Below are 24,553 nucleotides of genomic sequence, written 5' to 3'. Positions count from 1 at the left end.
CGTCCGAATGGGCAAAGACAAAACAAATTAAAAAAAAATCTCACCTGTCCAATAATCCAATTGTTTCCCTGATTCCCAGACTTCTGAAAAATGGGACTACCAAAGGTGTCCCCGACCTTCGACACATAGATATTGAAAGTGCCCATGGTCGACCCGTACATGTGGTAATAGAATCGAAGACACTTCGTTCCGCCGGCCACTACCTGGTTAGAGGGGCTTGTCAGACGTGCGATGTCCCCATTAACTCTGGGGCTTGATGTCTCGATGTATGCATACAGTCCGCCTGTATAAAATTGTTCATAGTCATTAATTGACGCCTTTACTCATAGCCATTTCCCCCCAAATACTGTACTTTTTTTAAACATGTACTTTTCTTCAAACATGGCTTTTGTAATTATAGAATTAACTTATCTAATGATACACCTATCATAAGCCTATATAGTAAACGTTTGTTTCTAAAAAACAATGTTCTCCAAATTGAAAAAAAAAATATTCTCGCACGCCCACAGTATTACACACCCACGCAACTATACATTTGTAATGATATTGACGAAATAATGTTGTACGCATGCAGGCCTATTTGTAAAATTATTACAAATCATACTTTAATATGTTTAAATACGGTGGATAATATAACTTATTAATAAAATTATGATCTACCGCGTGACCGCAATTTCATGCAAACTACTCATGAATATTCATAGATGGGATACGTCACTTACTCCCAGTCGTGTGATCTGAGCTTGGTCCTGTATCCTGTGAACCGGTAGAACCATGGTTCAAGATCCAATTAAAAGAATCTGTGCTATCTTGAGTCCATCCACAGAATCCTGAATCGAAGTTACAGTCAAACTGGCTGGAAGCTGTGCGGAATAATAATAATAATAGTATTAGTAAGAATAATATTCATTGCCATCATCACCATCATCATCATCATAATGATGATGATAAAAGTAATAACAACAAATAATGATAATGAAAATAATCATACTAATGTCTTATTATGAAAATTATCAATACGAACATTGGCCATTTTATGATGATGCATCATCGCGTTCATCTTTACGCAACCTTCCAGTCGTACATTTTAGCGTGCTGCACTTTCCCCCATGTTTCGATCAATAAAGCTACCATGTTGACCTTGATGATAAAAAAATTATCTCTAGTTGAATTTTGATATACATATTCGCACAGCGAAGAACACTCTGGCAGCATTTAATGCAATCGTCCTTGCCCTTTGTGTGAGGGTTTGTTGCGAATATTGAGACGTGTCTACTTGAAATAATTAGAGTAATGCTAAATTTCTTACGTGTTTCACGAGCAAGGCCGCCACGCAGTAGCGTACCTAGGATTTTCCACAGGGGGAGGGGGGCAAAACCTTCCGCCGAAAAATTTAACAAGCAAATAAAAAAAGGGTCTTGAATCTTAAAAATTGACAAGCAAAAAAAAGTCGTCAACCTCGTCGGATGGGAGGGGGTGGGTAAAAATAGGTATTTAAGTTCGTCAGGGGGGGCAAACAAGTTATCAAGCTCGTCAGGGGGCAGGGATTCGTCCTTTGCATGGGTTGTAACTTGTCAGGGGGGCAGACTGCCCCTGTCCCCCTCCCGTAGTTACGCTAGTACCGCCACGAATTAAAATAACAGAATAAATACTTCCCATAAAATGAGCATTTTATGTTTTGCCAGTCCTGGAACTATGCAGGATGAGCACTGAAAAAAATCAAAGGACGTCCACCATCGTTAGACTAAAAACAGGCTCAGGTGGCATTGGACCTATGTTGTATAATGTGCTCCATCGCTTCCCAGGGCCATTTAGTACACCTCATACAACATACGTCTAATGCCACCTCAGTCTATTTTTATCTAGCGTTGACTTTGGTCCATTTTCCACTTCGTCTTAAAGATTATTTGTACTTTGCCTGACGAGTAAGAACAGGATACATCAACATTCCATTACGACCAGGGCCCCTTCTCACAAAAGGTTAGCGATTAAACCCTTAAAACTACACTAAGGTGGCATTAGACCCACGCTTTATAATGTGTACTTAACGAAAATTAACCCATATTGATAGTAGACCATCTAGGTTAATTCCGTGTGGCAATAGGGTTCCATGACATTTACTCCAGCGACAATTCCTCCAATGGAAAATATGCCCGTTATGCCAAGCACAAAATCTAACATCCAAAATTTAATAAACACTTATCATTAAATTTAAACTATTCGATCTGAACCAAGAAATTCTATTAAAAAGCTAACTCTATCTAACCAGATACCCTCTGGCCTATTAATAGGTCGAAAGAGCAAATGTCGTGTCACCGACATTAGACCATTCGAGAAGTCAACGAAATGTTTACAGACCACTGAGCTGCATGCGATAAACCGATGGAAGCGAATGCGAATGTGCGTACAGTTGCCTAAGTATCTGGATAATAGGACATTTACGTGTAAATAAGGCCTAAATCACTGGAGACGGTAGCCAGTACTACAAGTTTATAGTAATAATAATAAGAAAAGTTATAATTGGCATTTATATAGCGCTTTATCAATCTACGACTATTCAAAGCGCTTCACAAATTATCACGATGGTATTAGCTGTGAAGTTTACCTTCTGGGGCGGTTCTAGACAAAATTGCCATTGTGGGCACCTTGGGGTATGACTATACTGACAAAGTGGCTGGGAATTAATGTCTGCAATATCGTGGGGGGTATTTTCAATGACGATGCGAAGAAGCGTAGCGAACAAGCGCAAAAATATTACGTTAATTTAGATAAGGCGTAATTTGATGAAAATTTACTAATAATCTTGGAATAATATTTTACTCTCACATGTCCATGTCCAACCAGATTACGAGCACTTGCAGATCAGTTCGTTATCAATTGCGCAATATTGGCTTCATAAGAAAATATCTCACCCGCTCAGCAACAGAGAAACTGATGCATTCACTAATTTTTTTACGATTGGTAATAGCCTCCTTTACAACTTTAACAGATTCTCAACTGCAGATGTTGCAGAATGCAGCTGCATGTATTGTAACTCTATCAACGCAGCCACATCACCCCTATATTAAAAACTCTTCACTGGTTGCCCCTGAAGGAACGCATAGTCTTCAAAATCTTTCTCTGATTTTTCATATAGTCAATGGAACTTCCGCCAGTTATAGTAAGTCTTTGATGCATAATTACCAACCCTCAAGAACCTTACGATCCTCGTCGTCTAATCTCTTACAAATTCCAGTTCCTAAGAAATTATGCGGGGGAACGGGCCTTTTTCATGCAGGGCCTGTTACAACCGATAATGTCGCACCAACGCATAATGTCGCAGTTTGCGACATTATGCCAAGAGCGTCCGACGCATAATGTCGCAGTCAACGCATAATGTCGTAGTTTTCTAACGCATAATGTCACATGTCGCAACGCATGATGTCGCAGCAAATTGTCAACGCACAATGTCACATGTCGCAACGCATAATGTCACAGCGGTGTTTTCTTTAGGACTCGAGCTACAGATAAGATATAAAATATGCTTTCGCTTAGTATTTTGGGACACGAGAAAGAGAAAGGAATTATTTGGAAATCAGGATCACTTTTTGTTTGGATATTCATCGGTTTATTGCCATTTCGTCTTCTGCCTTTTTCCCCACTATCGCATGGTCTGATATCATTTCGTCTACCATTAGTCAACTATCAACATAGTCCAATAACCATTTCGTCTAATTACCATCTCGTCTAATAGCCAGATGGTCTAATAGCCGTTTTTATATCATTATTTCGTCTAATTGTATTTTTTCAGTTGGTCCAATATCCACCTTGTCCAATATCATTACGTCTATTACCTTTTAATCTAATAGCCGATTGGTCTAATAACCACTTGGTGTACTCTCATTTTTCGTCTATGTTCCATTTGTTCTAACTTCAGTTGGTTCGCTATCACTTTGTCTACACCCATTTCGGCTAACAAGCATTTGGTATCATTGCCATGGGTCCAATCACCAATAGGTCAAATTACCCGTTACCCGACAATTACCCCCCCCCCCGGACGATCACCCTTCCGGACAACTACCCCCTGAGGACAATTACCCCCTGACAATTACCCCCTGAGGACAATTACCCGCCAAGGACAATTACCCCCAAGGACAATTAACCCCAGAAAATTACCCCCTGAGGACAATTACCCCCCCCCCCAGACAATAACCCCCGAACTATTATCATCGAGAACAATTTTTCCCCGGACAACTACCCCTGGACAACTACCCCCTAGAACAATTACCCCCTCAGTATATAATGCATAGTGGCCGGGTATGTGCCGCGGAGGGGACCCCCAGTTTTACACTCAAATTTCAGTTCCAAGGCATAGCATCTTTATCTGGTTGAGAAAAAGAACCAAGAAAGCCGCTCCATAGCAAAGCATTTTCTTCTTATCGAGAAAAAAGAAGAAAGAAATCCGCTCCAAAACTTGACATATTTTTCGTTACGCCGTTCCGGTCGCATTGATCTGCTACAATGAGCTGCAATTTTGGTGAAATGCGGCCGCAGAGCGCTGTCCGACCATCGCCTCTGCGCGAGCGCACCCTTTTGCCGTGCCGCCGGGCTAGCTGCGTCATGCACGCATGCCCGTTCCATAGGGATGCATACGCACTCACACGCTGGCGATCCGTTCCAAGGACCCCGTTTTTTGTCTCGCCCGCGGCACACCCCTACCACTTTTTTTGTCGAGTGCCCCCCCCCCCCCGGTGGTCACGCTTGATTCTAACATCGATGCCGGAGAGAAGGTGCACCCACAAAAAAAAGTGAGTCACCTTGACTCACTTTGGCGAGTCACCAGTTTGTCCGTATAGCGAAACACTTTTACGAATATGTGAGTCACTATGACTCATTAAAGATGAGTCTGATCATAGAAGACTCATTTTTAATGCATCATAGTGACTCATCTTTGCCTTGCAGACTCATTTGTAATGAGTCATGGTGACTCAAATAATCTAAAGACTCACTTCAAATGAGTCACCTGACTCATTTAAAGTGAGTCATTAAGACGCAGACTCATTTTTAATGAGTCGCGGTGACTCATATAATCTCAAGACTCACTTTAAATGAGTCACATTGACTCGTTTGAAGTGAGTCAGTAAGACTCAGACTCGTTTGGAATGAGTCACGGTGACTCATGTGATCCTTCTAGTGTGTCGTTATACGGACAAACCAGTGACTCATCAATGATGAGTCAGGGTGACTCACTTTTTGCCTAGGTGAGTCACATGACTCAGATGGTTTTACTTAAATGAGTCATTACTTCTGTTCGTAGATTAAGCCTCTTGACTCACTTCATGTATGAAGAAGTGAGTCAAGGCGACTCAACTGAAAATGAGTCAAATACATATGTGATAATTAAACCAAAAGAAAAGGGTGTAAAATGATGCCAAATAAAATAAATGGTCTGTTGTCATCATAGGGGCTTTTCCAAAAATGATTAATAACATTTTCCAAGTAAACATAGATCATCAGCAAAATTGAATGGATCAGGAAGTCTCATTGCATGCTTTAGAAGAGCCGATTATGATGGACCTACAACCAACAGCCTAATGCTAACTTAACAGACACATCACAATCAGTTAAAGCAAAAGAACTAGAATGTATAAATGCATTGTACATGCCATCTGATTTATTTCCTCTCAACAATAAATCTCCGGAGTCACCACCAATATTACCAAAACAAAAGTGACCATTATGCATCAGTGATGTAACCACAACAGACAGAAATGTGTTTCATGGGATAAATGTTTAAGAGTTTACTTGAAAAATAATTATGGTTGCTGTGCATTTCTTTCTATAATAAAATCTATTCTCAAGCATAGAATCCAGTCACCAAACATGTAAATAAGTGCACTGCTACCTCTCATCAAATAAAAAATAAAACTATCAAGAGAGAGTGATAGATTTTATAACTGATTGGCAACATGGTTTAACCGACTAAACAAAGATAAAGCTGTCACAAAACGTCTATGAAATTGGAGAGAGTGTGATAATGATAGTCCATTATTTCTCACAGTAATTATCCTTAATAACTTTTCTTTTTACCCTGATATAACAATGTTTCGACCTCGTTATAATGAGATTCCACTGTAATTCAAATATCGTACTTCACAAAAATCTCTTCCCAAATCGTACATTTTTACAGTAACATTTCTTCACTGAAATTGAAACAATTCATAATTCATATTTCACTGAAATTCATAATTCACTGGAATTGAAACAATTCAATGAAATCATAATTTTTTATAGTATCATTTCTTCACTGAAATTGAAACAATTCATAATTCACTGAAATTCATAATTTACTGAATTTGAAACAATTCACTATAAGTGAAACCTTCAAACATGAATTCCTAAGACTCTGCTTACAACACAATACCATTGTTTTGGTACTTCAAAACCAATAACAGCTTTCCAGAAACCTAAAATTCAGAAATTTTTCAAACTTAAGCATACGTACAAACACAATTTAAATTTAAGAATCCCCATGCATGACACGGGAATCCCCCAAATGTCAATTTTTGCTGTAGGAAAACCCACAAAAATATTTTACTACTAATAGTACAAAAGACAATTTCAAAATGTGCAATTTGGATTCTCAATTTTTAAAGCACTTCGCAGAATCCCCCATTCTTAATACCATTTCTCTCACTGTGAAGCCCTGGTATTTTCCGCAAAATCTGCCTCCTATAGCAGCTGTATCTTCAAGCAGATACTGACCTTTTCTATTTAAATATTTTTGTGCAATTTTTTTTTAAAGGCAATGATAATTGTGGTGATTGGGCTATTAAGCAATACCTTTGACATGCTTGGAAGTGTGCAGATTGGCTTAAAATTAATGACAGTGCTTTGTCAAATTTATAAAATTAGTTTCAAATCAGTTGCATGTGCTTACCATCTCAATAAATGTAAACATTGAGAATTGTTTCCATCATGTACTGATGTTGGAAGCCATAATCTTGAAAAGTGCCTTTGTATAATTCTTGGAATTAAATACTAAGTTGCTTGAAACCTACAAACTAACTAAAATTCCATAGAGAACCTTTAAAATGTTGTAATTCTTCAAATTTGTGGTGTTAAACTTATTTACATGTACAGTAACAAAATGTGTACAAAAATCAAAAAGTAGAATATTAATAGCTTAGTCTTCAATTCCCCCCCCCAAAAAAAAAAAAAAAAAAAAATTGTTGACCATCTGATCTGTAAAAATTTTGGGTCCAAATATCTTTTCTTTTTTGTGTGTGCAAAATCCTATTTTATCTGTGACAAAAATTTCATTAAGCATTTATACGTAATTCTTGGGATATGAAAAGATTTCCAATTCAAGGGCCACTGAAATTGTACTGAAGCAAAGCGAAATAATGCACATACTTGATGTCTAAATTCACGGTCAACCTGTCGTATCTATTTCAATCTATTTTGCACATAAAAGACAGATACAACACCTAAGGTGATTGCACGTAGAGAAAGTGTGATCAGCTGTGTTGCAGTAGCATCACCCAAGTAATTAATTTCTCTTAAACTGAAGAACTACTGGCATCAGCATTTCGGACAGCATTTAAGTCATACAGGCTTCTTACGACCTTGGATGAGGGTTGAGATGTGGAATCTATGTTCATCAGAATCTTCTGAATGAATGTGAGGGTGTTACCCATCTTGGGGGTGTATGATCAGTTGAATACATAATGGGCCGACATAAGCAGAGAGACTGCTGACATGAGGTAGGTGGTTTTCTCGCAGATGACTTCATTCTCTGCTGTAATATAGGATGATTGCAGAATTTCCGTGAATTTTTCATGATCACTGCTCAGAGTCAGACCTGCACTGTCGGGCTTACTTTTGTAGATGATTTTGGCGATTGGTCCGTTTTTTATCCTAAAAAAGGGAAACATAAGTGAGAAATGCTGATTAGTTTATTTCTGGTAATGTACACAAGGCAAATTGGTTGATCCTAGTGAAAATGATAATTTCAAGGTTATGCTAATACATATACTGCTAACTGTACTGTAGTCCAAGATGTATGATATTAAATGAAACACTATAGTATTTATTTTGATACTTTACAAATTGTAGCCTAAAGAACCGCAAGACTTACAAAATTGTAACTGTAATAAAGAATTTCTTAGCCATGGTTGAGTAAGTGTTCACTATGAATTATCATCCAAGCTCTATCAAATTACATGGATGGAAATGAATAATAAATTGGACTCAGAGTTGAGAAATGTACTACTTTCTTGGAAACACCAAAACATCAAGTTGAACAGTTTGTATAGCCATCAAATCATTTATATACAAGTGGAACGCCTCTGGCAGTCTCGCCTGCATTACTCAGTTCAATATAGCAGCAGTGCTGACTTTGATGGTCAAAGTTCATTAAAGGACAAGTCCACCCCAACAAAAACACTGACATGGCAACACACCTGGCTCATGACATACTCCATTGAAAGTGCTTTTGTTGTTTTTTGGAAGCCCCCCAGTTATGGCCGCCACAAGTTACAGTGAGGTGAAGTCGAATTCACCTATACTTTTCTTAAGCCACTTTAAAAATTTCTAAGTGCCTTTTAAATCTGAAGTACTATTATTGCAACTTTCAAATAGAATATTAGCAATGAATTATTTTTTTTTTTTTTTGGGGGGGGTGAAAATTATATAGGACCTACTCTTCACTTTAAACCCCTATGAATTAAACCCTGGTGAGATATTGGTTTATAGGCTTCAGGAGGATGTTCTCAATTTATGTATCAACTCTGGAGATAATTTGAGATTCAATAAATCAATTTTCACGAAAATTATACTGATGTGTAATCTTCTTTACATTGATGCTAAACAAAAGTTAGCAATCAAAATACTAAATCAAATGGGCAAAATCTAATCCCTTATTCTCATAAGTAGAATTCTATGGTAGGCAATGTTCTTTTCTTAATCTTTCGAAGGTTAGGATCTTACTGTGATAGTGAGTTATACATCATTTCAAAACTTATTAGAATTTCCTGTGTTAAAAGAGAGATTAAATCCAATATCTATTTCTTCTGACTTTTTAAGAGTTTTGTGGTGCCAGGTCTCATATGGCCTGTCAGTTGAGCTATCTAAATGGACATGCCTGCGACAGCTTCACTCACTCACTCAAAATTCTGCTGATATTTGTATAAACCTTAAATGAATTTTAAGCATCAAACTTACCTGGCTATGCTGACAAAGCAATGCCTTCTCTCCAAAAATAGTAGGAATCAACAGAAGTGCTCCACATGATTTGATCACTGCAAAGAAAAAAAAATGAAGACTGAACTCAAGCAATGTAAATCGAACTCCAGAATATCAGTAAATTGTGGTTGTCCATTCAGAAATATTAAAAATATACAGTATACAATATACATTTTGACCAACTGGCCTGGGTCATCCTTCTTTAACCATTTGAATTGCACATCAGGTATAAATAGAAGAGTACACTTTGGAGCCATGTAATTATTGTCTTTCTCTCTCTTGAAATTAAAATGGGGTATATGGATTTGGGGCTGGTAAAACTCGGGGGGGGGGGGGGGGGGGCAAGTACAGTAACTCTTTAACCATTTTCAAAGTTTTCCTCCCAAGAATGAAATTATTGCAAACCCACTCCTTATCAAACATCTCAATAACATACTTTTCCTGGTGTCTTCATTTTCTGCTGCTGCAGCCAAGATCAGGTTTTTGAGCTCCAAACCTTGCTTGGGAGTCTTACATATCTCTAGTAATGGATCAGCATATTCAAATGTCCTGCTTCCAACTTCTGCTTAATTGGGTCCTCTGACAGTCTCTCAAACTCTTTCAACATCAAATGAAAAGAATAAACAGGGAATTTAAACAGGGCAGTCTTATGTTTCTCTGCGTGAAAAAAAAAGAAAAAGAATAGGTGTGTAAAAAATGGCTCAATCAAGAATAATTTTGAAGACTATTTGCAAATCTCTACACTCTAAATAAAATGACCCAACTGACTCCAGTCTTTCTTTGTCTCCACGAGTTGGAATCACTTTCATTCTATATATACAATAATCAATGTATTGAATTCATATGGAAATTTATTGGTGAACAATTACATACAGTTCTTGAAATGGGCCTATCACTTAACCCATTCACAAAGATAAGTTTTTGCATATGAGATGCTCAGTGAAATTGTCCCTTACTTGTCCGCAAGAACAAAAATTCGAGTAAGAAGAGTAAATATTTTGCTCTTGTAAATTTTATCACTTTGCAAATTTTGATCTGCTTTAACTATCATAATTTTAAGCCTGTACACGCTATTAACTGCATTGAGTGTGAAATGGTAGGACCTTTAGATTCTTCTCGATCAACAGACATGATATGATTGAGATCAGATAAAGATTAAAATTTCAAACTTTCTAAATAGTATGTTTTCACACAATTTATTGATTATTTCAAAGATGGATACTAATAAACTAGGTTAAAATACAGAATGTGATTGCATGATCCTAGAAATGTGAACATACCCATTTCTATAAAACTTATAGCTCCAATTCCAGTGAACCCTAACTAGGCCGGTTTTTTTTTTGGCTGTTCTGTGGCCGGGGGTTAATTCAACCTCCCGGCCTGTTTAGGGTTAAGCATGGACTTGCTTATTGCAAGAATAGACCCTTGTTACACGTAAATCTAATGATAGATTCTTGAAGTTTCTTGATCTGTATTAACGCTGATTTGAACTTACCTCATCTTCATGGAAAAGGTAAGGGTACATATCCTTCAAGTAGGATTCAGTCCAGTTGCTGTTGATGATACCCTTGCGCCTATGGGCATAAGTTAGTAGATTGTCTATCATCAAGCTGTCCTGTCTTGTTTTTCTGGATTCATTCTGAAGCATCTTGATGTGAGCATTGATCGTTTCTTCATCCTCACCTTCTGGGGATGCAGGAAGGTACTTTCTTTATGCCATACATGTGTTTGCCTGCAGCTTTGTCTGGTTTGGGTGTAGTCCCCTTTTTTTGCTTCCATTTGTCCTAATGGATTATCACGTTCATGACACTTCCTGCAATTCCTGAATCTGTTGCGTAGTGACTTCTTCCAGTAGCCCTGTAAAAAAATAATAATAAAATTATAAAAAACAAATAAAATGTGCAAAAAAGAAAAAAATGAATTGGAAATATTCTTAATGTTATTTTGATGGGATAAATGTGACACATGCTTCAGATAGTGACTGCATTTCCAAGTTAATAAAAACAAAAACCACATCCATTCAAGATGGGGGCTCACATCTCAACATTATCTAATAAAAATATTCATCTTAATTATTGTTGGGAAAGGGGCACTTATCAAATTAAAAACACCTCAGTAGACCAGGAATAGGTCCTACAGTACACCTCTACATTTTTCTGTGAGAAGGAAATGCATGTAGTCTAGACTCACCCAAGGGTTCATTACATGCCTGCCTGTGGGGAATCTAGGACTATATGGTATGCCAATGCTGTACACAGCACACAATTTAAAAAATCATTAAAATATCACTTTTGTGACCATAATACTAATTTCTGTACAGTTGCAATTTATTTTTCATTAGTAGCTTGGGGGTAATTTTTGTATTCACCAGAGCACTTGAAAACTTAAATTTTGGGCATATTTTTGTGTACACCCTCTATTAGTGGAAAAATAAAGGCAAGACAATTGTAGTTTTTCAATCTCTATTTTTAATTAAGAAAAATTAATTTAAAGAATCAAATTTAATTAAGAGACAAGTTACATGTATATGATAAATAGCTGTAATGGAACCTAACATTGTCAAAAAATTAAACATTTGTCCCAAAGAAAAGGAGAAAATAGGCCAAACATTGCCAACCTTATTTCACCACACAGGGGGCAGTAACACTAACAGAGAACAAGCAGGGACCTGGGAACGATTTTTTGGGTGGGGGTGCTGTGAGATTGTGGAAAAAAAAATGGCAAGCAAAAAAAAAATTTAACCCGAGATGATTTTCCCAAATCATCCTCATTTGGGAGCGAAAACCTTTTTTTTTTTTTCTTTTGCTTGTCAACCTGATTTACATGTAGTGGGGGTGCTGCCTATGGAAAATAATACACACAGCACCCCCAGGAAAATTTCTGGGGGTGCTTCAGCACCCCCGCTTCCCAGGTCCCTGAGAACAAGGTTATAGAATGAGTGGTCTAGAACTCTAGATTTGATCTACCTGACAAAAAAACATAGGGATCGATATGTGAGAGTCATTTTGAACTCAGATTATATCGATAGGCAAGTGACAAATAATAGTAAGTGCCAGACCTATCATCCAATAAGAGCAAGAATTGAAAAATACAGGAACTTGTTCTTCTCAGTACCGGTACCATCATCAATCATATGGAACCACCTGATTGACATCGAATAAACTCGCCATCGACAAACTCATTCAAGAATGCCATCGAAAAGACCTAATCATCCCTTCGCCCTCCCTCAAGCTCACCCGATCTCAGGCTCATCCGATGCGTTCATGCCCAGGAGGGCCCTGCATCGTACACATCCAGATCCAGATTATAGGCCTAACTGTTAGATGTGGTAATCTGTTTCGTAGGATGGGGGGTCAGGTGTCCGGACATTTTATATTTTTGAAGCCTTCTTTTTTGTCTTTTGATTAGCCTACCCTAAAAATATGAATTCAATAGTTGTAATCATCTTCTATATTGTTCTCTATATTTCCTACATTTTGTACTAAAAATTGATGAAACTTCGCCTGTAAATTTCTTTGACTTGCTAAAGTCCGGACACACAACCTGTCCGAACACACAACAATACATATATCTACACTCAATTAAACAGACGCGCAGCGGAGCTACACTACAGCCCTACAAGTACAGCCATATAGCACACACACATACCGGTACACGCATCCGTCTGGTGCACGTAATCCTCTCAAAGTTCCACAAATCATCACCTAAATTGAGAATCAATTATTCATGTCCACCAAATTTCCTCTCATTCTCTTCAGCAAATTAATTTCTCAGCGGCCTACAGGTGAAATGAACAAAATTATTCTCAAAACTGCAGGATTAAAACGATTTTACTCACAGTATTCTCTTGATCCAATTCAGCAATGGCGACGTCAAACGGGAATGGTTCGCGCGATGGTTGACGTCATAGCGTGCAAGTAGCGCATGCGCGCACGGCTTTCTTGACTCATTTTTTTTTGTAAATGAGTCAATCGCCGATCTTGACTCATTTTTTACAACTATGTGAGTCAGTCGGAGCATTCTGCAAGTGAGTCATTTCGTTATTGACTCACTTGTTAATTACAGATGAGTCAACTAAGACTCATTTAATTTTGTTAGTGAGTCAAGTTTCGCCTGACTCACAAATATTATACATAAATGAGTCACATGACTCACTTTTATCTGTGGGTGTGGGGAGATTTTCCTGGGAAATTGTCCCCACATTAAGGGAATTGCTTTTTTTTATTGGGGGGTAATTGTCCGGGGGTAACTGTCTGGGGAATCATTGTCCTCGGGAGCAATTACTGGGGGGGGGTAGTTGTCCGGAAGGTGATTGTCATGGGGGGGGGGTAATTGTCCTAGAACAGGTGATCGGACCTATTGGTGATTGGACCCATGGCAACGATGCCAAATGATTGTTAGCCGAAATGGATTTAGACGAAGTGATAGCGAACCAACTGAAGTTAGACCAAATGGAATATGGACGAAAATGAGAGTACACAAAGTGGTTATTAGACCAAAAGGTAATAGACGTAAAGATAATGGACAAAGTGGATATCGGACTTATTGAAAAACTACAATCAGACTAAATGATAATAAACAAAACGGCTATTAGACCAACTGGCTATTAGACGAGATGGTAATTAGACGAAATGGTTATTGGACTATGTTGATAGTTGACTAACTAATAGTAGTCGAAATGATATCAGACCATGCGATAGTGGGGGAAAAGGCAGTAGACGAAATGGCAATAAACCGATAAATATCCATACAAAGAGTAATCCTGATTTCCAAATAATTCCTTTCTCTTTCTCGTGTCTCAAAATACTAAGTGAAAGCATATTTTATATCTTATGTGTGGCTCGAGTCCTAAAGAAAATACCGCTGTGACATTATGCGTTGCGACATGTGACATTATGCGTTGACAATTTGCTGCGACATTATGCTGTTATGCGTTGCGACATGTGACATTATGCGTATGCGTTGACTGCGACATTATGCGTCGGACGCTGTTGGTATAATGTCGCAAACTGCGACATTATGCGTTGCTGCGACATTATGCGTTGGTGCGACATTATCGGTTGTAACAGGGCCTAACCTGTGGAATTCTCTTCCACAGAGATTGAAAACCCAGACTGAACAGTGACCACCTTTAAGGGCAACCTGAAAACATACCTGTTTAAGAGTGCTTTTTCATAGACATTGAAATATTGTTCAGACATAATGTAAATATCTTTTGTTGTTGTTCTGCCCTAAAGCGCATTGAGCATCTAATCAAGATGGAAAGTGCTCTATACAAATTTCATGTACTATTATTATTATTATTATTATTACTATTATTATTATTATTATTATTATCATCATCATTATTATTATCACGATGACAGCCCGTGGTACAGGTTTATTACCATTGCATCAGCTATGAAGTTTACCTTCAAGGACAATTCTACGGACTATTTTGTGGCGGGGGAAGCGGTCTTCAGGGGGTTTAAAACATTTCTTGACGGGTCATTTTCATAAAAAAAGAAAATTACCTGTTGTGGGCACTGGGTAGGACTACAATGACTTAGTAGCTGGAAATTGATGTCTGTATCAGCCCCCGGGGAAAAAAAGTTTCAATGACGCCTTGAGGGAGCGTAGCGACCAATCGAAAATATCACACTAGTTTAGATAAGGTGTATATTGTCACGATGATAGCCCACGGAAAAGGTTTATTACTACATTAACTATGAAGTCTACTTCCAGGGGCGGATCTAAATGAGTCCCCTTTTTGGAAGGGGCGGGGTTCTCGGGGTTTGCAACATGTTTAAGGGTCATTTCAATAATATGAAAATTGAACTTTTTTCGACAGAATATGGTATTTTAGAGACTAGTGACTAATTAGCTCGGAGTAAGATGTCTCTAATATCAGTCTCCCTCCTATCCTGGCAAAATAACGATGCGCGTTCGCGTATAGCGACCGAGCGAGAATATCAACAAATTCTAATTGCTTGAGAATGCATTTAGAAACCACTATATTTATAACATGCTCGCAAGGGCTTGTGATTTTGCTTTTTGATAAGGTAGGTGGGGCGTCATATGGTCCAGTGGTTACGACTCTCGTCTTTAAGTCAGAGGGACATGGGTTCGAATCCCAGCCATGGCGTGTTTTCCTTCAGCGAGAAATTTATCCACACTGTGCTGCACCTGACGCAGGTGAGGTGAATGGGTACCCAGAAGGATTTATTTCTTGACACTTTAGCGCCGATATGGCGGCTCAGCTACGGCCGGGGTAAAAATATTATAACCACACATCAAAGCGCAGTTGAGTATATGCACATAGTAACAGCGCTATATTACTATCAAAAGGATTTTTAAACCAAAATGAACAAATTTATAGTTTAAACCTCAATTATTACGGCAACAGTAGTTCGATATTCGCGATGGAGGAGACGGGTTGCTTGGAAAATGTTGTTTCTCGCTCCCTAAATCTAAGTCATATCCAATGTCCTGGTGCTGGTAAGTTAGTCTCATATGGCTCTGGGAAGCGGGGGTGCTGAAGCACCACCCAAAATTTCCATGTGTATATTATTCTCCATATAGGCATCACCTCCCCCTCCCGGTATTATGTAAAATGTTACTCAAATAATCTTCGTTTTGTAGTGAAACCTCGTTTTGGGGGGCTTTTCAATTTCTTCGGAATCAAAAAGACCTCCATTTTTTTTAGTGGAAACCTTTTTTTTTCAAATTTACCTTGATCCACTTTGGGTGTTGTCCGGACGGTTGTCTCGTTGTCAGTTGTACTTCTTGCTGAAAAATAATTTATCGAAAGTTCACGTTGAAACTTCTGAAGGAAATCTTAAATTTGCGATTTGAAACGAAATTTGATCAAGTACTGCTATAAATCTGTATACTTCTCTTGCTCATGCAAGCGTTTATAATGGTTGTAGAATATCTCTAAACGATCTGAAAGCGTTTAGCCGATATAATAACGGATCTTCTACAGGTCTTGCGGTAATTATGAAAAGTCGTCAATTAATCTGGTCGAAATCTTAAATATGGGATAAACAGCGAATCAACTTTGAAAGGGCTGCTCTTCGTCTCAAAATATCAAGAAGCAGAACATGTTCATTACTCCACAATGAAATGACACAAATATTTAGTTTTACGTCTTGCGCCCGTAGCGCCCCCCCCCCCCCCACCCGATCTGTGCCTAGAAATCATGATAACCATCACTCTCTTACAACATTGTTTATTTCTATTTTCATCTTGTCTGTAATATACTAGCAGTCAATAAAATGCCCTTTTTATTCAAATAAAAAAAATTGTATTTTCAATACATTATGTCTACAATTTCGGTTAAAAAACCCCATTCACTATCTTCGTTATTGTATTTTCTACAGTGTAGAAAATATAAACTACAGTGTATATTGTTTATGACTATTTTAACTATTCTTGGCTTCTAGACGTTTGTATATTATTATACGTGCTCAATAAATGATAATCATATACTTACGAGATGAGTACGGCATATGCGTGTACCATTCATCCTTGTTAGCATCTGAATGTTGAACAAAACAACACAACACAAATTACTTAATATTCTGAGTTAATAATAACATGGATATATATATACATATATGTATATTCATATATATATATATATATATATATATATATATATATATATATATATATATATATATATATATATATATTATATATATATATATATATATATATATATATATATATATATATATATATATATATATATATATATATATATACAAATGAATGCAGAGAATAATGGTAGGCGTTGCTTAAGTCAAGGTTTCCCAGAGTTATCTATCTGCCCTTTGAAAATATTGGTGATGCCGAAAAAAATGTTTCTGCCGGGAAGCGAACACGGGCCCCAGCTTTGAACGCCGATGCCTTAACCACTAGACCACAGAGACGGGTTAGTGGCTAGGGCGACCCTGATCCAATTGACCGACAGAGACATTATATCGGCATCACAAATTTTTCCAAAAGGCAGAAAGCTCTGGGAACCTCGATTTAAGCTACGCCTACCTTTATTATCTACATTCATTTTTTACAACATATGTATATATATATATATATATATATATATATATATATGAAGAGTTTGCATGCAAAAGGGACTAAATCCACTTTTGTTCATTCTTCATAAATTAATATATTTTATTTCACCCAGATATATGTTTCCATTCAGGAAGATTTTATGTTCAAGAGTCATCAATATAAGAAAAATAACAATTAAGAAAACGATATAGATGATTCTGATTTTATATGATTCTTTTATATTTATCATTTTTATGGATCTATTCCCTTTTGCATGAAAACTGATTTCAAGTTGTTGCTATGTCAGGCAAAGTTTGTAATTACAGGTAGTAAACAGGAGAGTAAACCAGTTCAACATCTAAGGTGACAATAGGAAGGTTGGGGGAAGAAAGAAGTACCAATATATTCATGTTAAACCTTGTTTAGATCTATAACCCTTCTAGACTTTTCATGCAAAAAAAGGAACTAAATCAAAAAGTCTATAAAAAATGATATGAAATATAAGAAACATGGAGCATTTTTAACTGTCATTTTTTGACGTATGTTTCTCAATTATAAACATAGGAACAAAATATCCTGAAAAAAATATTGATTTATGAATAGTGAACAAATGTGCACCCTCTTGCATAAAAACGCAACTTTCACGTCCATTTTTAATAAGCTTCTTACAAATTTTGGGAGTTGGACTGTAGTCAGTTTGATGCACATGATGAATGTCCATTTAAACATGCAAGAAAATGGCAAATGATAAAAAAAAAATTAGTCCCTTTTGCATGTTAACTCTTCATATATACAGTGCGTCCAAGAACATAAGGAAACCAGGATTTCCATGTTCTTTTCTTCAATGGCAAATAAGCTATGCCATTTCATTTACATAGTCATATAATTAAATTATTCCTATTTTTTATACCTTTACATGAGACAAACATTTCACGCATTAATGAGCGAGACGAGTTTAAACATTTTTATGTAAAAAAAAAAAAACAGGTTGCGCAGAAAAATGGGACAAGCTTGTTCGAGATTCGACAACCTTGCTTACTTGACGATTGGCTCATGAGCATATTTTGTAATCTTTTTAAAATTCTCTCACTGATCCCTGAATTAGAATGGATTCAGATGCACACCTGATTTTATGCGCAAATCTTTTCCGAAACGCCTCAATATTTATTGCTTGTAATCTGCCATGCGTGAAAAATTTGCTAAGCTGTTAATTTCAAATTCGAGAGGTTATTCCACTCTTGCCTTGAGTATCAAATTTAAAGTAAAAACGCATATAATCATTGTGAAATGTATCTCTGAAAACGGGTTTCCCTTTTTGTTGGACACACTGTATCTACTCGGGGTAGCACCCCGGGGGGCCACTTGCATTGACGAGTGGATACCATGCGCGACCAAAAAAACACGTAAAAAGGATGTCCTTTTCACGATAGGGCACGTTACGCACGTAACGTGAAAAGGGTGTCAAAAACACAAATATAATGAAAAAAGGGTATCTATTTCGCTAGTAAAATTACGTGTTTAGGGTCGAATTTGCGGGGATGATAAAACAAACTTAAATTTTTTTTATAAAGGATGTCTTTTTTTGCCCCAACACTACGTGTTTAGAGTCCTATTTGCGCGAGGTGTAGAAGGTGGGGTCGTACTAAACCAAATAAGGTAAAGCCGACAACCAAAGGACCCGTAACAATAAAACATTACTTGTTTAGGGGTTCATTTCAGGAAATATTTGCCAAGAGTATCGTTTTGTTTCCAATACTTGTTAAGGGTTGGGTTTCACACGCCAATACTTGTTAAGGGGTGCATTTTCAGAATATGGAAATTACGTGTTTAGGGTGCTTTTCGAGACCCCATGGTCGCGCATGGTATCCACTCGTGAATGGAAGTGGCCCCCCCCCCCGGGGCTAGCACAGGCGCGAATCTAGCCGATTTAGTCACAATAGTTTTGAGATGCCGACTATAATGAGTAAAAACAATAATGGCCTCTAAACTAATATTGGCTAGTATTCTGAAGCACGGTCTAACTCTGTGCTAAAATTATTGTTTTAATGTGGGTGTAATTTGGATTAATAGACCCAATGTCTACTGTCAGGGATTTTCTGCTCCAATTTTCTCTTTAAACCAATGTTTAATTCAAGCCCGAGTTCAGAATACTGGTCATCGTGTCTAATCTGGCTGGATCTGCGCCTGGGGTATATAGAGCTCAAAGGAACTTTTCTCCCAGCGGGCCCTGCAAATGCTGTGTTATTATTCAATTCAATTCATTCAATTCAATTCGGTTTATTATATATAAAACAGAATACAATGCTGTAGTCCGAAGACTAATTGTGCAAAGTTTACATTGAATGTTATTTACATTTGAAGATTATATATTTAAAAAAAAATCACATATAAATGAGAAACAGTTGGCTGATTGAGTCATGCATAAGTGAGATTTCAGTAGATAATAGTACTAGCATGGGATTCAATTAATTGTGTATTGGGGGAAAAACTGTTTTAAACTTAAAATCATACAACAAAAAGGTCAGAAAAATAGTTCAGATTTGATTTCTATTATGAAGTTATGAAATAAATATTTAGAATCCAGTTATTGCAACATATATTAATCATAGTTATAGAATATTTTAATGAAAAACCACAACCTCTGAGATATGAAGTCGATTAAGAACATGAAGAATGGAACAGAGATTACTTTGGGTATGGGATTGAGGCTGATAAAATAATTCATGATAATCTTAAAGAAAATCAAAATTGACAATTAATGAGAACTAATACATGCATATAAAACAAAAATCATTCACATAGCTAAACATTTACAACTGAGCATTGATCAGTTTGACAAGTGGGGTACACTTGATTTCCTAATAACCCTTATAACCCTTCTCCAATCTAAGATATCAAGCCCATTACATGAAGGTCCCATTTTGTATTTTTTGGTAAGTGACTTGGTCAGTGATCGAAGCCACAACCTCCCGTTCATAAGGCGACGCTCTATCACAAAGCCGCCATATTCGTTATTAGTAAAGTAAAATGCTGTTATGTATGATCATGGACCTATTACGTCTGATAGGTCCATGGTATGATGGGGTGTTCAAACTTCACGGACATTTCAAAAATATTCATCAGGCTTAAGTTTGTTCACAAATTATTAAATAATAGCTACCAAATTGACGGCAAGATCGTGAACTGAAAAATCATAGACGAAAATGGGAAGGAGTTCGGGGGTTACGCCGGTATCGCGATCTCAAAATTCTATTCCGATCGACGAAAGCGCGCTTTGCTGGAAATCCGTTTTGAAAAAGTGTGACCTTACTTAGCGGACTAAAGGTTTCGTGGAGATTTAATCAAATCAAGCTTAAAAGGTAATATATTTATATCAGATTGACGGCAAAATGCTATAAAATCGGTCAATACTACATTTAACTCACAATTTTCTATAATTGCTTGCAAAATGAAGATATCTTGATGCTTGTTGAGAAATTCAGATTTCTTCGGAACGGGCGCTAACAACGGCAATTTTTTCCGATCTTTTGTCTATGATAAATATGTTCATAAATCCTGAACAAATCCTAAAAAAACTTGCGGCAAAAGGTAATTTTAAGTCGCTTTTTACAATAATGATGTGAGATTTTATTGAATACTTTTTGAGATAATGACAGTCCGCGAAGTTTAGACTCAATTCTAGATGCGTCTACCCCGTGTACATCCATGCACCCTCAAGAAATATGTATTCCTAGGACAACCACCACCTAGGAAATGTCTGTCTTGTACGCACGTAAAAAAATGCAATCGAGGCTGATCTTGCATATAAAAGAAGTCTAGATCTGGTGAATATTTTACATTTTGAGATGACAATCAAACAAATCTTACCATTGCCTTCTTGCAGAGAGTTCCGCACACTTACAGCGAGTAGAAGGCTGATCAAAATTGCCTTCCCCATGGCTTTTCCTTATTATGTTGAACACTTCTATTCTAAGAAATTTATGAAATAACCATGCAGCTTCCACAATTTCCTGTTCATTCAAAAGATCATCTTATGCAAGGAACTTTTCACTTTTCTGAAGACTTCGCCTACAAACTTCGATTTTTATCACAGATTTGAGATCATAACATTTTCATCACCATTGAGTTGTCTTCGATTTCGCGGAAGGATATCGTCAGTAAATACAGGTTCAACAAATAGGGGACTCGAGTTTTGCGCATGCTCAGATAATTTTGAAGTCCCGGCATGAAATTATAAGAAGTGTATTAGACTACCATTTTCAACGAATCATACTGAAAAGGTAAATGACTGATTAGCCTTCATAATATTAATATCTACTTATTCCTGAAAGCCCTCCTATTATTCTCACCCCTCCCACCTGTCTGGGTGGCTGCCGGATAATTCCAGACAGTTGATAAAAGGGCTATTGTTCGAGCCAATAGACCTACCCTTTGTTTACAGCACTGTCTTAATGAACCCGAAATTTAGAGATGATTTTTTTTACTGGAAAAAATATGGCCCTAGGAAGATGTGTGAGAATGTAACTAAAGACATTCATTTGCCAAACCTTAAGTAAAACCTAAAACCTCTTTTTTTTGCTTTTCAAATTCACTTCAACATCCCCACTCAAGAAAAGTTCCAAGGGCCGTGCGAAAACACTCCATTTAATTACAGACAGGGACCATTTACAATATTATTTTTTCACAGGATAAGGCGTATTTTCATTCGGATCATCCAGTATAGTTCATGCAGCTTAATTGAAGCCTGCAGATCCACGGGCATGTCATCATTCATATTATGGGATATTATCACACACCTGTACAATCATAATTAGGAAACATATTAGTTGTAGTAGTATGGGAGAAAGAAATACTATTTTAATCATGTTAATACTACTTTACAATTACTACTACTGCTGCTGCTGCTGCTGCTACTACTACTACTTCCACTAATACGGTTACTTCTTTTTCTGCTCCTCCTCCTTCTTCTGAGTATGATTATATCCAATAATGGACGAAAGATATTTTTTTAAATAGTATAGGTTGTTGCGGTGGTCGTGGTACTAGTAGCAGTAGTACACACCAAGAAAAATAGGCTCAACTTTGCACCTTTAATGATGCAGACCAGATATAAGGTACAGAATTGCACCCCAAAGGTCCTTATTTGCACCTTCAAGAAAGTTGCAAAGTTGTACCTTTCCCCCAAAATGCAAAGTTGCACTGTAAAGGGGCTCCCAGTGTGACATCTAGCATGCATCTTTCAAAGTTGAACCTATTAAGACGGCCACGGATCCAATTTTCCTCGGTTTTCTTATTAGGATGCCACTGTGCTTGGCCATCCGCTTCATCTGTTTGTCCAAATTTTGTAGGTAGTAACGGAATTCTTCTGCGATGAACATAATCAGAGTCAGTGATTTCCAACTCTATCTTTAATTCCGCAATAATTAATTAGCACAAACAAGGAAAAAATGGTGGATCAGATGTATGGGTACCAAACCTTTACTGCACAGTTTGATTCCCAATAAATAAGGTTTCACAAAGAGCTTTAATTGAAACTGTTACTAAAATGATAAAATTTGCCAAAAACATGATTCGCCATATAAAACTAAAACTACCACAAGAAATCTCTATTGTGTTGCAGCCTATTATTGTCTCTTTTTGTGCATTCCAGAAATAGCAAAATTTACTCTCATTTAATAGAAATGCCTATCCAAAGCTTTACTGAGACATTCAGGAATATTCTCAATTAGTATATGTCACGAATATCCTTTATACAGAGGAAACTTTAACAAAAAAAAATGAATGTAATTGCTCTTACAATTCTACTTATATATAACACCTCCCCCACCGGGGAAAAGAAAGCTTTACCGTAATAAAGGATATTTACAAATACTTTCTTCTTTAAATAAATGAACATCAAATGACACACTTGGTCACAAGCAAAAATAATTTCCCTTTTTTTACTCTTGAAAGAGCATTAGCAATTACATTATTCTTTCCGTTTAAGTGTAAAATTTTCAATGGGAATTGTTGGAGCATAAGGCTCCATCTATACAGTCATTAGTTCTTTGTTTTGAATTTCTCCAAAAACACAAGAGGATTGTGGTATGTATAGACTGTAATCTCTCCATTGGTTGGATACACCTCAAACTGCTGAAGGGCTAGTACGAGACTCAGTGCCTCTTTTTCGATAGTTGAGTACTTCTTCTGAAACCGATTGGGTTTCTTAGAGAAGTAGCATACTGATTTTCTGATGCCTTCTTCATCTTCTTGGAGCAACACTGCTCCTACTCCAACATCACATGCATCAATAGCTACTTTGAACGGCTGTGAGAAGTTTGGAGCTGTCGAAACAGGCTCATTCACCAAAATGGCCTTCAATTTCTCAAATGATCTCTGACATTGGTCAGACCAACATACTTCACTTTTGCCTTCAGCAGGTTTGTCAGAAGACTAACCACTGCATTCTTATTTGGAACAAATTTCCTGTAGAAGCCACTCATACCTAAGAATCTGAGCAATTCTTTCTTAGTTGTGGTAATTGGGAAGTCTAAGAAAGCTTGTATCTTGGCTTCTCTTGGTAGCACTTGCCCTTGACCAACCACATGACCTAGATATGTGACCTTCGGTAATCAATGCAAAATCTCTGAGATCCGTCTGGCTTTGGAACCATTACAATAGGGGAACTCCAATTACTCTGACTCGGTTCGATGATGTCATTGTCTAACATAAACTGTATTTCCTTATTCACCATTTCCAACTTGCCTGGATTGAGCCTATAAGGATTCTATTCGATAGGTCTTGCATCAACTACGTCTACATCATGTACAGTTAAAGGCGTACGCTCTGGTTTGTCTTTACATACATTTTCATATTCTCTTGACTGGCCAGATATATAATTTCTCTGATCCTCAGGCAGCTGTTTTAATGTCTCATCCAGATTTTCTAACAGCTCTGAGTTAGGCATTACACCACATGGTTCGTTCTTAGATACATCTGAATACACGTAAGAAAATTCATTATCTGTCTTTCCATAGCATTCATCATCATAAACATATACATGCTTTTCTTCTTCTTTGAACTGTATTATACCTATTGGCTGACTAGCCTCTCGCTCAAAATATTATTTCAGCATGTTTACATGACAAACCCTTTGAGACTGTTCGATAAGAGGTACTGATACATAGTCATGAAGATTGACATCATTTAATTTCTTTTTGATTATGTAGGGACCATTAAACCTATCTGTCCAAAGCAACAACACTAACACTTTGTTTCCAGGCTTTAGACCTCGCTCTCTTGCATT

At 37.1% G+C, this 24,553-nt stretch overlaps 1 protein-coding gene and 1 long non-coding RNA gene across 4 annotated transcripts; both read right to left on the bottom strand.

Moving 5' to 3' along the window:
• Positions 1-714: 714 nt before the first annotated feature.
• Positions 715-21,289, bottom strand: LOC121428406 (MAM and LDL-receptor class A domain-containing protein 1-like). Its single transcript, XM_041625006.1, has 4 exons — positions 21,136-21,289; positions 16,700-16,744; positions 15,937-15,993; positions 715-863 (listed from the first exon to the last, which is right to left on the bottom strand). The coding sequence occupies exons 1-4, from the start codon at positions 21,203-21,205 to the stop codon at positions 715-717; spliced, it is 321 nt and encodes a 106-aa protein (XP_041480940.1). The 5' UTR covers positions 21,206-21,289.
• On the bottom strand, positions 6,625-13,148 carry LOC121428862. Of its 3 annotated transcripts, none has more exons than XR_005971847.1 (5): positions 13,064-13,148; positions 10,721-11,082; positions 9,662-9,882; positions 9,205-9,281; positions 6,625-7,899 (listed from the first exon to the last, which is right to left on the bottom strand). It is a non-coding gene; the product is annotated as an uncharacterized LOC121428862 (long non-coding RNA). The 3 variants fall into 3 exon arrangements; XR_005971845.1 differs by having other exon boundaries at positions 9,662-9,822; XR_005971846.1 differs by lacking the exon at positions 13,064-13,148 and adding an exon at positions 12,462-12,606 and having other exon boundaries at positions 9,662-9,822.
• Positions 21,290-24,553: the final 3,264 nt, after the last annotated feature.

This window comes from Lytechinus variegatus, chromosome 15 (genome assembly GCF_018143015.1).
Source record: "Lytechinus variegatus isolate NC3 chromosome 15, Lvar_3.0, whole genome shotgun sequence".
NCBI lineage: Eukaryota > Metazoa > Echinodermata > Echinoidea > Temnopleuroida > Toxopneustidae > Lytechinus > Lytechinus variegatus.
Note: the sequence above shows the minus strand (reverse complement) of the source record. Positions and strands in the feature narration are given on the sequence as shown.

Coding starts and splice junctions, on each gene's coding strand:
- LOC121428406 (XM_041625006.1), bottom strand. CDS start 21,205: ATGGGGAAGGCAATTTTGATCAGCCTTCTACTCGCTGTAAGTGTGCGG. Junction 15,994..16,699: donor GCATATGCCGTACTCATCTC/GTAAGTATATGA, acceptor ATTATTTTTCAG/CAAGAAGTACAACTGACAAC. Junction 864..15,936: donor AACACCCAAAGTGGATCAAG/GTAAATTTGAAA, acceptor TATTCCGCACAG/CTTCCAGCCAGTTTGACTGT.